The 14,366-nt window shown below is 43.7% G+C and overlaps 1 protein-coding gene across 8 annotated transcripts in view; it reads left to right on the forward strand.

Annotated features, from left to right (window-relative positions):
* The first annotated feature begins 1,408 nt into the window (after window positions 1-1,408).
* The window catches only part of ZDHHC4 (zinc finger DHHC-type palmitoyltransferase 4), a 14,787-nt gene continuing 1,829 nt past the window's right edge, over window positions 1,409-14,366 (forward strand). Inside the window, exons 1-8 of one of the 8 annotated variants that reach the window (XM_049638951.1) lie at window positions 1,409-1,791; window positions 1,902-2,083; window positions 2,650-2,773; window positions 3,567-3,640; window positions 4,108-4,286; window positions 6,516-6,641; window positions 8,221-8,465; window positions 10,043-10,961. In XM_049638951.1, coding sequence (XP_049494908.1) covers window positions 2,657-2,773; window positions 3,567-3,640; window positions 4,108-4,286; window positions 6,516-6,641; window positions 8,221-8,465; window positions 10,043-10,198 — 897 coding nt within the window. In that variant the 5' untranslated portion in view covers window positions 1,409-1,791; window positions 1,902-2,083; window positions 2,650-2,656 and the 3' untranslated portion in view covers window positions 10,199-10,961. The other 7 variants (XM_049638945.1, XM_049638949.1, XM_049638946.1 and 4 more) reach the window with 7 other exon arrangements.

The following is a 14,366-nucleotide window of genomic DNA, read 5'->3' on the forward strand; positions in this document are numbered from 1 at the left end:
GGCTTGAACTCACAACCCTGAGATCAAGACCTGAGCTACCAAGCGTCGTTTAATTGACTGAGCCAGGTCAATTGGCTGTACCCAGGTACCCCTATGAATAAATGTACAAAAGAATTTGGGGAGGATATACTAAATAAGTGGTTAATTTTTTCAAGGGATTGGGATTTCAGGGTGATGTTCAAGGAAGGGTTTTGTTTTTGTTTTGTATAGTTTCTTTTACAAGAACACAGTATTAATTGTGAAAAAATTTTTTTAAATTAAAGACAACGCAAAATACATAGGTGATCAAGATTTAAAAGTTAAGTGTCATCTGGAGAAAAATGAATGGGGATAAAAGTAAACTTGCATTTATGAGCAAAAAAAAAAAAAGAAAAATTAACTCAAAATACTTAACCACAAGCTCAGAATTAAGCAGCAAGGTGAGTCAGCTGGAGACACTGATGCAATCCAGCCCACTCTGGATAAGTGATGACGTTCCATCCATAATATACAGTCCCCCCGCCCCCGAGGCGGGGGGGGGGGTGCATCACATCTTCTGATTTGGGGAATTTGTTTTTCAATACCGTGTCCACAAGTTCATGATGGCCTTGCACATCATGTACCAGAAGGTGCCCAGCTTGTAAGTTTTTTAAAAAGGAAGAAGAAAAGGAATCAAGAAGCTGGGGTAGGTAGCAAAGACAGAAAAAGAGAAGAGCTTTAAAGCCAGTGTTTGGAGATCAGACATTTCCCTTCAAAGGGAAGACAGGCCTGACTGATTTTTCAGAGGCATCAAGAATAGACTGGTTCCAGCGGATTCAGAGGCGTTCGGAGCAAAGGAACGCTCCACGGGAGACTTCTCCATGCTATGTTTGGAAGCAGCTCTTCTCACCCCAGGTTCAACTGTCATTAAACAGCCTTAGTTCTTATCCTCCAGGTTTGGAGTCAAGCAATTGTCATTGTTCCCAGGGGCAGCATGTTCAGAGCTGTTCTGAGACAGCAGGCGCAAAGACACTGGAACGGTTCGGACAGAGCCCAACGGCGTGGCTGGCAGAAAGCAAAAAAGCAAATCCTGCCCTTCACGAAGACTCCGTACAGGAGCCCCTAAGGGTGCCTGCCACGGGCCAGCCGGAGCCCGTGCTTGGCTAGGTTCTACCGAAGTCGCCAGGCGGCTCGGGCCGCTTCACAGCACCGGCGTCCTCGCCCGCGCTAGCTTAGGACCGTCGTTTAGGAAGATTTCTGGCAACAGCGTCCCAAAGTTCGACCTTCCGGCCCCAAGACACGACCACCTTCTGGAGGAGCCCAGGCGCGCAGCTAGGGACACCCAGGACAGCTCTTTCGCGAGCGGCAGGCCCCGCCTCCAGCTGCCGTCCGCACGGACTTCCGCCGGAAGTCGGCCTGGCGGCGAGCGCCGCGTGCTAACGTCACAGGTCCGACGGAAGTGTAGTGTAGAGAGGCGCCCTGACGGCGCCGGCTTGGTACGGCTGGCGGTTGGCCGGGCCAGGCGGTAAGGCCGCCTCTCCGGGTTTTTTTGACACCCAGGCTGATCCGCCTTTCCACCCCGCCGGGTGCTCAGGCACCCACCGTATGCCCGCCGAGCCTTCTGCACCCCGCCCCCCACCCAGGGTTCCGGCCCCCGGGGAAAGCCCTGGCCTCGTCCACCCGCCGGGACCGTAGCCTGGGAAAGCCTTTCTGTTCGGTGGGCAGCGTGGGCACCTCAGGGATTAGGGATAGGAACGGGGATCCAAGGCTCCTGCCTTATTCTTCCCAATTAAGCTTTTCCTTCTGGAGTCGTATAACCCCTTTCACCCTGCGGTAGGTAACACAATATCCCCGACTTTCAAATTATTTTCCACAATTTCTGCCGCTCCTGACTCCCACCCTGTTTTATTATGTGAGTCTTTTATCGATGTCTCTGCAGCCAGGTCCAGCCTTCTAGAACCATGCCCCCGGCAGCTCTGGGTGCCACCTGTTGCACCGGGCGCACGCCGCTGCACAGGACGGGATGCCGTTTGGATTCTCCGTGAATGTTGGGAGGAGGAATGCCCGAGCTGCCGATTGAAAATTATCCAAACCAGAAATATGTAGGCTGGGGACCCTGAATCACGTGAGAATTGCTGCTCTTTGTTTCCTCTGTCTTACCTCGTGAATAGTTTGTAGTTTGCTTATCTCAGTTGGAAGTCCAGCTCCAAATCATACTTGCTAAGACCCAAAGTAACCATTTCCAGTTAATACAGACCTGTGTGTTGACTCTGGCCCCTGTGGGTGATCCCTGATTGCTGTGGGAGTGGGTCCCTGACTGCCTCTGGGGTTTGCTTGTTCCGGTAACGTTGTCAGCAGATTATTTTGGGTACGTTCTGTATCAATGTCTATGTGAGTGTTTAAGTAAGTACAAAGATGATTTGTTGCTGGTGGGAGGGAAGGTGTATGCACTTGGCATATCTCCCCCCGTTTTATTTTGGAATTTGCAGGCGGGAGGTGCCCTAAAAACATCACAGTGGTTTGATTAGAAAACTCCCTAAGCAGAAGAACTTAGGACCATCTGGGAGGCCCTAGTGCGAGGCAGTGTGTGCTCAAGGGCTGATGAATTCTGTTTAGGGAGTTGGTGTCTGAGAATGTGCACCATAGATTTTATCCCGCAGTTGTAGTCACACTTTTTCTGTTTCTTTGTAGCCCCAGGATGGACTTCCTGGTTCTCTTCTTGTTCTACCTGGCTCTGGTGCTGATTGGTGTTGTTACGATATGCATCTGCTCAAAAACCCATTACCTGAGAGGCCTGGTCAGAGGAGGAGCCCAGGTAACCACGATGCTTGGAGACCACTGGATTGTGACTACCACATCTAAAAGGCTCACCGGTTCCCTAATGGAACAAAACACAGATGTCATTTTTATTCATTTGTTCACGTCTTTCATTTATGGCAGTTATGGTATATCCGAAAGTCTCTGTTTTTTGTTTTTGTTTTTTTGTGGGTTTTGTTTTTTGTTACTTTTGAAGTAACCTTGTGATGTTGCTTTGAGAGAAGATCACATTCTTGAGGTTGGCTATTTTTCTCTGGATTTGATGCCTGTGATTGGGCGTGGATGTGAGCAATGTCTGCCTGGAGGGGCCTGATGAGTGGAACTGGGGGCTGTATGAGGACAGAGCTGAGCATCAGCTGCCCACACTCCTTCAGGAATCCAAGTGAGCAAAGTTGGGGTCAGTGGCCTTTGGCAAGGGGGTTCACTTGGGAGGGACCTGGGCTAATGCCCAGTGACTGCAGGTGTGGACTCTGGAATCTGAGATTGAACCCAAGGCAGGGAAAGGAGTGGAATTCACGTTGGCATTACCTAATCCAGTCCCTCTGCTCACCTCCCTTTGCCTGAAGACCCCGACATAGTGCTTTCTTTGGTGCTAGGGTGAAAAAGGAGGAGCTGGCATCAAAGGCAGACCAGCTGAGTGAAGCCCTCCTTTTTATTCTCTCTTAAATCTCTTCTCTACCCGTGTGCAGAAACACAAGATCACTAGTATTGACGGCTGACCGGGAAGCATCTAATTTGTTTGGGAGTGGGGGGGATGAGAAATGAAACTGAATCCTTCTCTTTTATTTTAGGTAATTTCCCATATAATTCCAGAATGCCTTCAGAGAGCTATGCGAAAAGTGCTTCATTACCTCTTCCACACACGGTATTTATATTTCACAGATTACATACTATCTTCTCTTCTGTTTTGACTGCTAACTGTTGCTGTCCTGTAGCTTCAGGAAGTTTCTTGTTGGTTTCCAGGTGTGGTATGGGGAAGGAGGCTGGAAGGATCAAGAGTCCTGGTTCAGGACCTCTGCTCATAAATAACCTGCCTTTTATTTCTGGAGTTTTGACAGAAATATTTAAAGAGTGGGGATATATTGACATGCATTTCTGTAAAAAGAAATCTATCCTGATACCTCACTTCCCAGCAAAGATGATAATCATAATAGATAACAAATACTGAATGCTTGCTATTGCTAGGCACTGTGAGAACTGTGTCGCATTATGTAATTCTTGCTGTTATCCCAAGCCCAAAGGAAGCGGTTGGCCCCGGGTTAACTTTAGTATCACATGGTTTCTTCATGGACAGGGCCCTGTAAAACTAGCCACGTGTCTACTTCCTTTCAGAAACCACACCTTCATTATGCTGCACCTCCTCTTGCAAGGGCTGGTCTATGCTGAATACACCTGGGAAGTATTTGGCTACTGTCAGGAGCTGGGGTTCTCCCTGCATTACCTTCTCCTGCCCTACCTGCTGCTGGTTATAAACCTGGTGTTTTTCACGCTCAGCTGCGTAAGCAACCCTGGTAAGTCGAGGCTCTCACTACAGAGAGCGGCAGCCGTCGGTCTTACCATGCTACAGACCAGTGATCCCTCTGAGGACTCTGCAAAAGAGTTGATACGTAGTGGTCTCATGATCTTTCGGTTGTGATTGTTTTGTAAGTTATTTCTTCTTTGACCTGTGGGTTATTCAGAACTGCTTAAAATTTTCCATATACTCTTTTAGTTTATTTTTTGATCTCTTCACTAATAATTGTGTTATATAGAGAGTTTGTGATCCTTATGACACAGTTTCTTTTAAACATTGATAATTTGCATTATGGCGGTCGCGTGTTGTTTTTGTAAATGATCTGTGTGCTTGGAAGAGTATGTTTTCTTGTTTTTAGGCACAGACAGCATATAAGTCCATTAGATCAAGTTTTTAAATTATGTTCAAGTCTTTTATATTCATACTAATATTTTTGTGTGGTCAATTATCAAGAGAGGCATGTTATCTCATTCTGATGGTAGATTTGAGAGTTCTCCTTGCAATTTTTGCTTTACTTATTTACTTATAGTGTGTGTGTATACGTATATCGTGGTTATGTGTATATTTGTATTATATGCATTCAAGTTAAGAATTGGTATTCTCGTTCCATTGAATCTTTTTTCAAAATATAATTAGCCTCTTTGTCACTAGTAACGCTCTTTGCTTTCAGTTCTCTTTCGTGTGATGTTAATATTATTACACTTTTTTGGATTGATATTTGCTTGGTATCTTTTTTCCATGTCTTTACTTTTTTTTTTTAATGTTTAGTTATTTTTGAGAGAGACAGAGACAGAGCATGAGCGGGGGAGGAGCAGAGAGAGAGGGAGACACAGAATCGGAAGCAGGCTCCAGGCTCTGAGCCATCAGCCCACAGCCTGACGCGGGGCTCGAACTCAAGGACTGCGAGATCGTGAGATCGTGACCTGAGCTGAAGTGGGACACTTAACCGACTGAGCCACCCAGGCGCCCCAATGTTTATTTATTTTTGAGAGAGACAGAGACAGAGCATGAGCAGGGGAGGGGCAGAGAGAGAGGGAGACACAGAGTCCAAAGCAGGCTCCAGCCTCTGAGCTGTCAGCACAGAGCCCAAGGCGGGGCTCGAACTCACGGACTGGGAGATCATGACCTGAGCTGAAATTGGATGTTTAACTAACTGAGCCTCCCAAGTGCCCCTCCATGCCTTTCCTTTTAAGCCTTTCTATCCTTGAAGCACCAAGGGTCCGACAGCTGATGAACAGGTAAACTGCGGTGTGCCTATTCGATGGGACAGTATTCAGCAACAGGAAGGAATGAGGGAGTGACGTGTGTTAGAACATAGATGAACCCTGAAAAACTGTGCTAAATGAAAGAAGCCAGAGGGGCGCCGGGGTGGCTCAGTCGGTTAAGCGTCTGACTCTTGATTTCAGCTCAGCTCATGATCTCACAGTTCGTGAGTTCGAGCCCTGTGTGGCACTCTGTGCTGACAGTGTGGAGCCTGCCTAGGATTCTCTCTCTCCCTCTCTCTCTGTCTCTGCCCCTCCCCTGCATATGTGTGAGCACGCACTCTCTGTTGCAAGATAAATAAAATATAACTTAAAAAAAAAAAAAAAGAAGAAGCCAGATACAAAAGACCAAAAATTGTATGATTCCATTCATATGAAATATCCAAAAAAGGCAAATGCATAGAGACAGAAAGTAGATTAGTGATTGCCAGGGGCTGGGATTAGAGAGAAATGTGGAGTGGCTGCTAACGGGTTTCTTTTTGAAGTGATAAAAACATTCTAAAATTGGTTGTGGTGATGGTTGCATAACTCTGTGAATGTACTAAAATATGTTGAATTGTGCACTTTAAATTGGCGAATTGGGCTTGTGAGTTGTATCTCAATTAAGCCATTTATTTTTAAAAAAATTTAAGTTTATTTATCGTGAGAGAGAGCGAGCAGAGGAGGGGCAGAGAGAGAGAGGGAGAAAGAGAATCCCAAGCAGGCTCCACCCTGTCAATGCAGAGCTCCACAGTGGGATCCACGATCCCACTGTCCACAATCCACGAACTGTGAGATCATGACCTGAGCTGAAATCAAAAGTCGGGTGTTTAACCGACTGAGCCACTCAGGTGCCCCAAAACTTTATTTAAAGTGAGTTATTTAGAATATTAAATATATAAGTTTTAGTTGCACTTTGTCAGGACAGATTTTGTGAATGTCCAGTCTACCGTATTGCTCAAAACTGACATTTGTCCTTTTTTCAGGCACTATAACAAAAGCAAACGAGTTCTCGTTACTTCAAGTTTATGAATTCGATGAAGTGATGTTCCCAAAGAATATGAAGTGCTTCACTTGCAATGTGAGGAAACCAGCACGATCCAAGCACTGCCGTAAGTTTGGCTTTGGTCGCTCCCTCTCTACCTTTGTACAACAGACGTGGGCTTTGTCAGTAAGGGAAGGTTCCAGAAATCTAAAGCAAGGCCATTTGTCTCCCAGGCATGGGCAGCCTCTGCTTGTAGAGGCCAGATAGCGACTCCTTCAGATGACTGGAGGTGAGGTCTCGATATTCTTACATAGTGGGCAACTCAGCCCCAGGCATAACAGCCCATCCTTTGCTGCGCGGCGGGGCGTGTTGCCCAACAGGACTTCTGTGGGATGCTGTGTTTGCAGATTTCAGTGCTGGCAGAGCCTACTCTTCTGGGGAGTAGCCAAGATTCTAGACTAGTGCTGCCCAAAAAATATAATGTGAGCTACATGTGTGATTTAAATTTCCTAGTAGCCACATTACAAAAGTAAGATGAGGCAACATTAAATTTATTTAACGTAAATGTATTTATTTAACGTAACCTATTTAAAATATCATGGTTTATGTAAGAGCTTTTTTTTTAAAGTTTATTTATTTTGAGCAAGAGAGTGAATGGGGGAGGAGCAGAGAGGGAGAGAGAGAATCCCAAGCAGGCTTCACATTGGCAGCACAGAGCCCACTGTGGAGCTTGAACTCACGAACTGTGAGATCATGACCTGAGATGAAATCAGGAGTCAGACGCTCAACTCACTGAGCCACCCAGGAGCCCCTAAAACACCATTTTAACGTGTAGTCAGTTGTAAAAATCATTCATGGGTTAGTTTATATTCTCCTTTTCATACTGTCTTTGAAATTTGGTATTTATTTTCCATTTACAGCACATCTCAATTGAGACAAATTTTCATAGGAAATTCTTGAGCTTTATTTAGATTTCATAAAATTCACAGTTGGAAGAGCAGATTCACGTACCCAAGTTACTCTAGAAATTCTTACAAGTTTTTTCCATAACATAATCATTTTCCTTTAATAGTCACGTAATGATTCATCTCTATAAGAAGAATTAATTTGACTTCAAGGCATTGGTTTGGGGCACCTGGATGGCTCAGTTGGTTAAGTGTCTGACTTCAGCTCAGGTCATGATCTCGCAGTCCATGGGTTCAAGCCCCACGTTGGGCTCTGTGCTGACAGCTCAGAGCCTGGAGCCTGCTTCGGATTCTGTGTCTCCCTCTCTCTCTGACCCTCCTCCACTCACATTCTGTCTCTCTCTGTCTCAAAAATAAAATAAACATTAAAAAAAAAAAAGCATCAGTTTCAAAGTTAAGTCTGTGCAAGTTAAGTAAATTCACTAACCCTTATGTCATCTCAGCGTTGCTGACATTGAACTTAAAGGAGCATTGCATAAATGGAAAAACAACTCTAAATTTAGCAAAATAAACAGTATTCTTTCAGGTTTTCCTCATGGCCACATTTTAAGTGCTCAGTACCCCTCTGTGGCTCGCGGCTACCGTACTAGACCCTGCACTTCTAATAGCCTGGTGATGGCAGTTGCCATTTCCTCCAACATCTACTGCCAGGAGTCAGTTTGTAAAAATTTCAGAGGTGTGCATGGTCTCCTGTTTCTTCAAGGACTAACTCGGGGCTGTGACTTTCCCTTTTCCGTGCAGGTGTGTGTAACAGGTGTGTGCACCGTTTTGACCATCACTGTGTTTGGGTGAACAACTGTATCGGGGCCTGGAACGCCAGGTACTTCCTCATCTACCTCTTGACGTTGACGGCCTCAGCTGCCACCATGGCCGTTGTGAGCACCGTGTTTCTGGTCCAGTTGGTGGTGGTGTCGGACTTGTATCTGGAGACTTACGTTGATGACCTTGGACACTTGCAGGTTATTGACATTGTCTTTCTTATTCAGGTAATTAATATTCACGGAGTTATGTTGTGGGATGTATGTTTCTGACTTTAGGATTCAACATTGGAAAAAAGATATTTATTTTCCCAGTCAAGAGATGAAGCCATTCCTTTTTAAAAAATGAGCATGAGGTGCCCAGGTGGCTCAGTTGGTTAAGCGTCTGACTCTTGGTTTCCACTCAGGTCATAATCTCACAATTTGTGAGTTCAAGTCCAGCATCAGGCTCTGCACTGTCGTGGAGCCTGCTTGGAATTCTCCCTCTCCCCCCCCACCCCCTTCCTCCCCTGCTCTGTCTCTTTCTCAAAATAATAAACTTAAAAAATTAAAAAAAAAAAGAACATATAATTTTTTTAGTTGATAACAGTACATATACTGTAAAATTTATCCTTTTTGTTTTAAGGGGTTTTTTTTGTTTGTTTGTTTTTTTAAGTAATCTCTATGCCCAGTGTGGGGCTTGAACTCACAACCCTGATATCAAGAGTTGCTTGCTCTTCCAATGGAGCCAGCCAGGTGCCCCTAAAACTCATTATTTTGTTTTGTTTTATTTTATTTTTTTATTTTAATTTTATCTTATTTTTCATGTTTATTTATTTTAAGAGAGAGAGAGAGAGTGAGCACAAGCAGTGGAGGGGCAAAGAGAGAGGGAGAGAGAGAATCCCAAGCAGGCTCAGTGCTGTCAGCACAGAGCCCAACATGGGGCTTGATCTCATGAACAGTGAGATCGTGACCTGAGCGGAAATCAAGAGCCAGACGCACCATCAGCTGAGCCACCAGGTGCCCCAAAATTCATCCTTTTAAACTATATAGTGCAGTGGTTCAGAGTTGTGTAACGACCACCACCATCTAATTTCAGAACGTTGCATCACCCCAAAAAGAAACTCTTACCTATTAGCAGTCATTCCTTTTTGTCCTCTTCCCTGGCCCCTGGCAACCACTAATCTGCCTTCTGTCTTTATGGAGTTGTCTTTTCTGGACATTTCACATAACACACAGTCTGTCTTTTGGGCTGGCTTCTTTGTTTAGCATGGTGTGTCCATGGTTCATCCATGTTGTTGCATGAATCAGTATTTCACTCCTTTTTATGGCTGAATAATACTCCATTGTGTGGACATACCACATTTTATTCATGTATCAGTTATGGACATTTGAGTGTTTTCACTTTTTGGTTATTTTTGAATAATGCTGCTTTGAACATCTGTGTACAAGTTTTTGTGTTTTCATGTCTCTTGAGTTCCACCCAGGAGTAGAATTGCGGGATCGTACGGTAGCTCTGTTTGTAATCATTTGAGGAACTGCCAGCCTGTTTTCAGAGTATCTTGACCATTTTCCATTTCCACCAGCAACGTGTGAGGGTTCCACCTTCATACATCCTCGCCTACACTTGTTACTGTCTTTTTGATCATAGCCCTGGTCACAGGCACGAAGCGATACCTTACTGCAGTTTGATTTGCATTTCCCTGATGACTTCACGATGTTGAGCAACTTTGTGTGTGCTTATTGGCCATTTGTATATCTTCTTTGGACAAGAAGATTTAGAGGGGAGGCTCATCTTTTTTTTTTAATTTTCTTTTTCGTATTAGAGAGAGAGAGACAGAGAGGCGGAGCTTGAGTTGGGGAGGGGCAGAGAGACGGAGACAGAATCCAAAGCAGGCTCCAGGCTCCAAGCTGCAAGCTGTCAGCACAGAACCCGATGCGGGGCCCAAACTCACAAGCAGCGGGACCATGACCTGAGCTGAAGTCTGATGCCCAATTAACTGAGCCACCCAGGCGCCCTGAGAGGCTCATCTTTAAATTGAGTTGTCTTTCATTCTTGTGTTGTAAGAATCCTTTCTATATTCTGTACACTTGACCCTTATCAGATATACGATTTGCAATGATTTCTCCGATTCTGTGGGTTGTCTTTTTGTGTTTTTGATAGTTTTCTCTGAAATACAAAAGTTTTACATTTTGATTTTAAGTTGATTTTTTTCTTTTATTGCTTGTGCTTTTTGGTGTCATATGTAGGAATCCATCACCTAATCCAAGGTCATGAAGATTTATTTACACTTACGTATTCTTCTAAGTGTTTTTGTAGTTTTGGCTCTTACAGGTTAGGCCTCTGGTCATTTTGAGTTAAATTTCGCACATGCCGTAGGGTAGGGTTCCAACTTCATACTTTTAGTATGTGGGTATCCAGTTGTCCCAGCATCCTTTTTTTGAGAAGACTGTTTTTTGCTCATTGAATTGTTTTGGCACTTTGTCAAAAATTAATTTACAATAATGTAGGGTTCTTATAAAACTCATTTGATGGCTAAAAGATTTCTACTGCATTTATGGGAAGTAGCTTGTGAGCAGTCACTGTTTTAGGTAACTGGTTAATTCTTCTTGGTTTTTTTTCCTTTTGTTCAAAGAAAATGAACAAGTGGAATGTATTCCATAAATGCAAGGTTGGTTCAATGTTAGGAAATTGATTAGTATTTTATTCGGCATTATTAAATATAAAGAACAATAGCATGGTCATTTCCCTGTCTCTCTCTCTCTTTTTTATTTTTATTTTTATTTTTTTTTTTAATTTTTTTTTTCAACATTTTTTATTTATTTTTGGGACAGAGAGAGACAGAGCATGAACGGGGGAGGGGCAGAGAGAGAGGGAGACACAGAATCGGAAACAGGCTCCAGGCTCCGAGCCATCAGCCCAGAGCCTGACGCGGGGCTCGAACTCACGGACCGCGAGATCGTGACCTGGCTGAAGTCGGACGCTCAACCGACTGCGCCACCCAGGCCCCTCTCTCTCTCTTTTTTAAATGTTTATTTATAGTTGAGAGGGAGAGACACACAGCGTGAGTTGGGGAGGGGCAGAGAGAGAGGGAGACACAGAATCCGAAGCAGGCTCCAGGCTCCAGGCTCCGAGCTATCAGCACAGAGCCTGATGTAGGGCTCAAACTCATGAACCATGAGATCATGACCTGAGCTGAAGTCAGACACTTAACCAGCTGAGCCACCTAGATGCCCCACATGGTTATTTCTCTTGATACTGAAAAGTGTTTCACAGAATTCAACACCCATTCTAATAAAAGCACTCAGAAAATAGAAGTGGAAGGAGACTGTCTTAATATGATAAAATGCACAGTAAAACTAGTATTTTTTAAAATTTATTTTGAAATAACTGTGATTTACAGGAGGTTACAAAGAAACCTACAGGAAGCCTATGCGCTCTTAAGCCTGCCCTCCACTGCCAGCCCCTCCCCCCATGCCAGCATCCCTCGGCAACCACAGCCCAATGCCAAAACCAAGCAGTTGACATTGGCACAATCCGCAGAGCTGATTCAGATTTCACCAGTTACATATGTGTTCATTGGTGTTGTGTGTGTGTGTGTGTGTGTGTGTGTGTGTGTGTCTGTGTGGATCTGTGTAATCTGTCGCATGTGTGTGCCTGCATAACCACCACTATAGTCAGCATGTTGTGTCCATCACCACAGACTCCCTCGTGTTACTCCTTAAGCCACAGCCTCATCCTGCATACCTGCCACTGCTACTCTGTTCTCCATCTCTATTAGTATGTTATTTCATGATTGCTACATAAATGGAATCACATCATATCTTTTAGAGATTGCACTCAGTGCAGTTTCCTTGAGATCCATGCAAATGGTTGCATGTATTTAGGGTTCCTTCCTTTTTGCTGCTGTATAGTATTCCACAGTATGGGTGGACCACGCTTTGCTTAACCATTTAGCCTTTGAAGGACATCTCTGTAGTTTCTGGGTTTTAGCTATTAACTTATAAGGTTGCGTTGAACATTCCCATTTACAAGTTCCTGCATGATACCTCTTCACTGTGATTGTCGGGTTGATAAGTCCATTTTAGGTTTTGAAAAGGACCACCATACTCTTTTCCAGAGTAATGTACCAGAGTAAAATATACCGTTTTACATTCTCACCAGTGATGGAGGAATGACTGGTTTCTCTGCATTCTTTCCAGCATTTAATGTTATCACTGTGTTTCATTTTAGCCATTCTGATAGGTGTGTATGATTTGTTGTTTTATCCTTGAGTAGTTTTTGTTTCAGTTTTTTTCATTTATGTAAGTGTCCAAACATACTGAAAAGTTACCTGTATACTTTCCACCTAGATTTAAAAATTAACATTTTAATCTGTTCTTTGTGTATTTTTCTTTCTTTCTTTTTTTAACAATTTTTAATGTTTATTTATTTATTTTGAGAGAGAGAGGGAGAGGACAGAGTGTGAGGGGGGGGGGATAGGCAGAGAGAGAGGGAGACAGAGAATCCAAAGCAGGCTCCAGGCTCTGAGCTGTCAGCACAGAGCCCGATGCAGGGCTCGAACCCATGAACTGCGAGATCATGACCAGGGTCAAAGTCAGTGCCCAACTGACTGAGCCACCTGGGTGCCCCTTGTATTTTTCTGTATTATTAGACATAAATTGGAGACATTATGTTGCTTCACCCCTAAGTACTTGAACATGCATTTAAAAAAAAATGTTATTCTTTTTAATTTTTCTTTCTTTTTTTTTTTTTTTTTTTAAATTTTAGAGAGCAGGAGCAGGGGAGAGGAGCAGAGGGAGAGAGAGACAGACAGACAGAGAGAAAGAATTCTAAGCAGGTTCCACACTCAGTGCAGAGCTTGATCCCACGACCCTGGGATCGTGACCTGAGCTGAAATCAAGAGACACTCAACTGACTGAGCTGCCTAGACGCCCCTGGAACATGCATTTTTATAGAATGTCAACCTCCAACATAACTACAATTCTGTTATCTCACCAAGGAAAAGTAATAATAAATATATGTAATAAGTATAGAATATATAGTAAATATGTAATATATAATCTAGTCCATATTGAAATTTCCCCATTGTTTCAAATGTGTCTTTTATAAAGCTCTTTTGCCTCCTTGAAGCAGAATCTACCTTGTAGTTAACACATTGCATTTGAATGTCATATCTTTTTAGTCTCATAGTCTAAAATAATGCCCTTCCTTTTTTTCATGAAGTTGACATTTAGTAGTTTAGTAGTCTTTTAGAATGTCCCTTGGTCTAAATTTGTCTTTTTCCTACTTGTGTCAACTAATTTTTCTCTGTTCCTTAATATTAATGTGAACTGGAAGTTAGTTCTAGAGACCTGATCAGATTCAGGTTAAATGTTTTTGGCAAAAATGCTTTCTAGGCAGGAGTGTGTATTTCATGTTGCATCCCATCAGGTGGAACACAGGGTCAGTGACACTTAGCTTGATCTGTTGCTTAAGGTGGTGCCCACCAGCTCTCTCCATTGGTGAAGTGCATTTTCCCCTTTACGGTAGGTAATCAGTGTATATGGTTTTGTTTTTGTATTTAGGACTTTCTGTAGGATCGCTTCCAAAAAGTATATGTACTGAGTCAAAGATTATTATTTTTTTTTAACATTTACTTATTTTTGAAAGAGAGAGAGCATAAGCGGGGGAGGAGGGGAGAGAGAGAGAGAGGGAGACACAGAATCCGAAACAGGCTCCAGGTTCTGAGCTGTCAGCACAGAGCCCAACGCGAGGCTCAAACCCACGAACCGCGAGGTCATGACCTGAGCCGAAGTCAGACACTTAACTGACTGAGTCACCCAGGTGCCCCTGAGTCAAAGATGATTAACATTTATAAATAAATCTTTTGATTTTAATATATATCATCAAATTGTTTTTTAGAACATTGTGGTTAGGTGGGGCTTCTAGCACAGAGCCTGCCTGGGATTCTCTCTCTCCCTGTCTCCCTCTGCCCCTCTTCCACCTGCTCTCTCTCTCTCTCTCGCTCTCTCTGTCAAAATAAATAACATTAATAAAATAAAACCTTGTGCTTAGAGTGATTGGCAAGTATTCACTTTGTTGTGTCAGGGTGGACATTGAGGGGTTTTGGAGGGGAGGGTTTTCAGGAGCAGAATACGTAAGATTCC

This window comes from Panthera uncia, chromosome E3 (assembly GCF_023721935.1).
Source record: "Panthera uncia isolate 11264 chromosome E3, Puncia_PCG_1.0, whole genome shotgun sequence".
In the NCBI taxonomy this organism is placed as follows: Eukaryota; Metazoa; Chordata; class Mammalia; order Carnivora; family Felidae; genus Panthera; species Panthera uncia.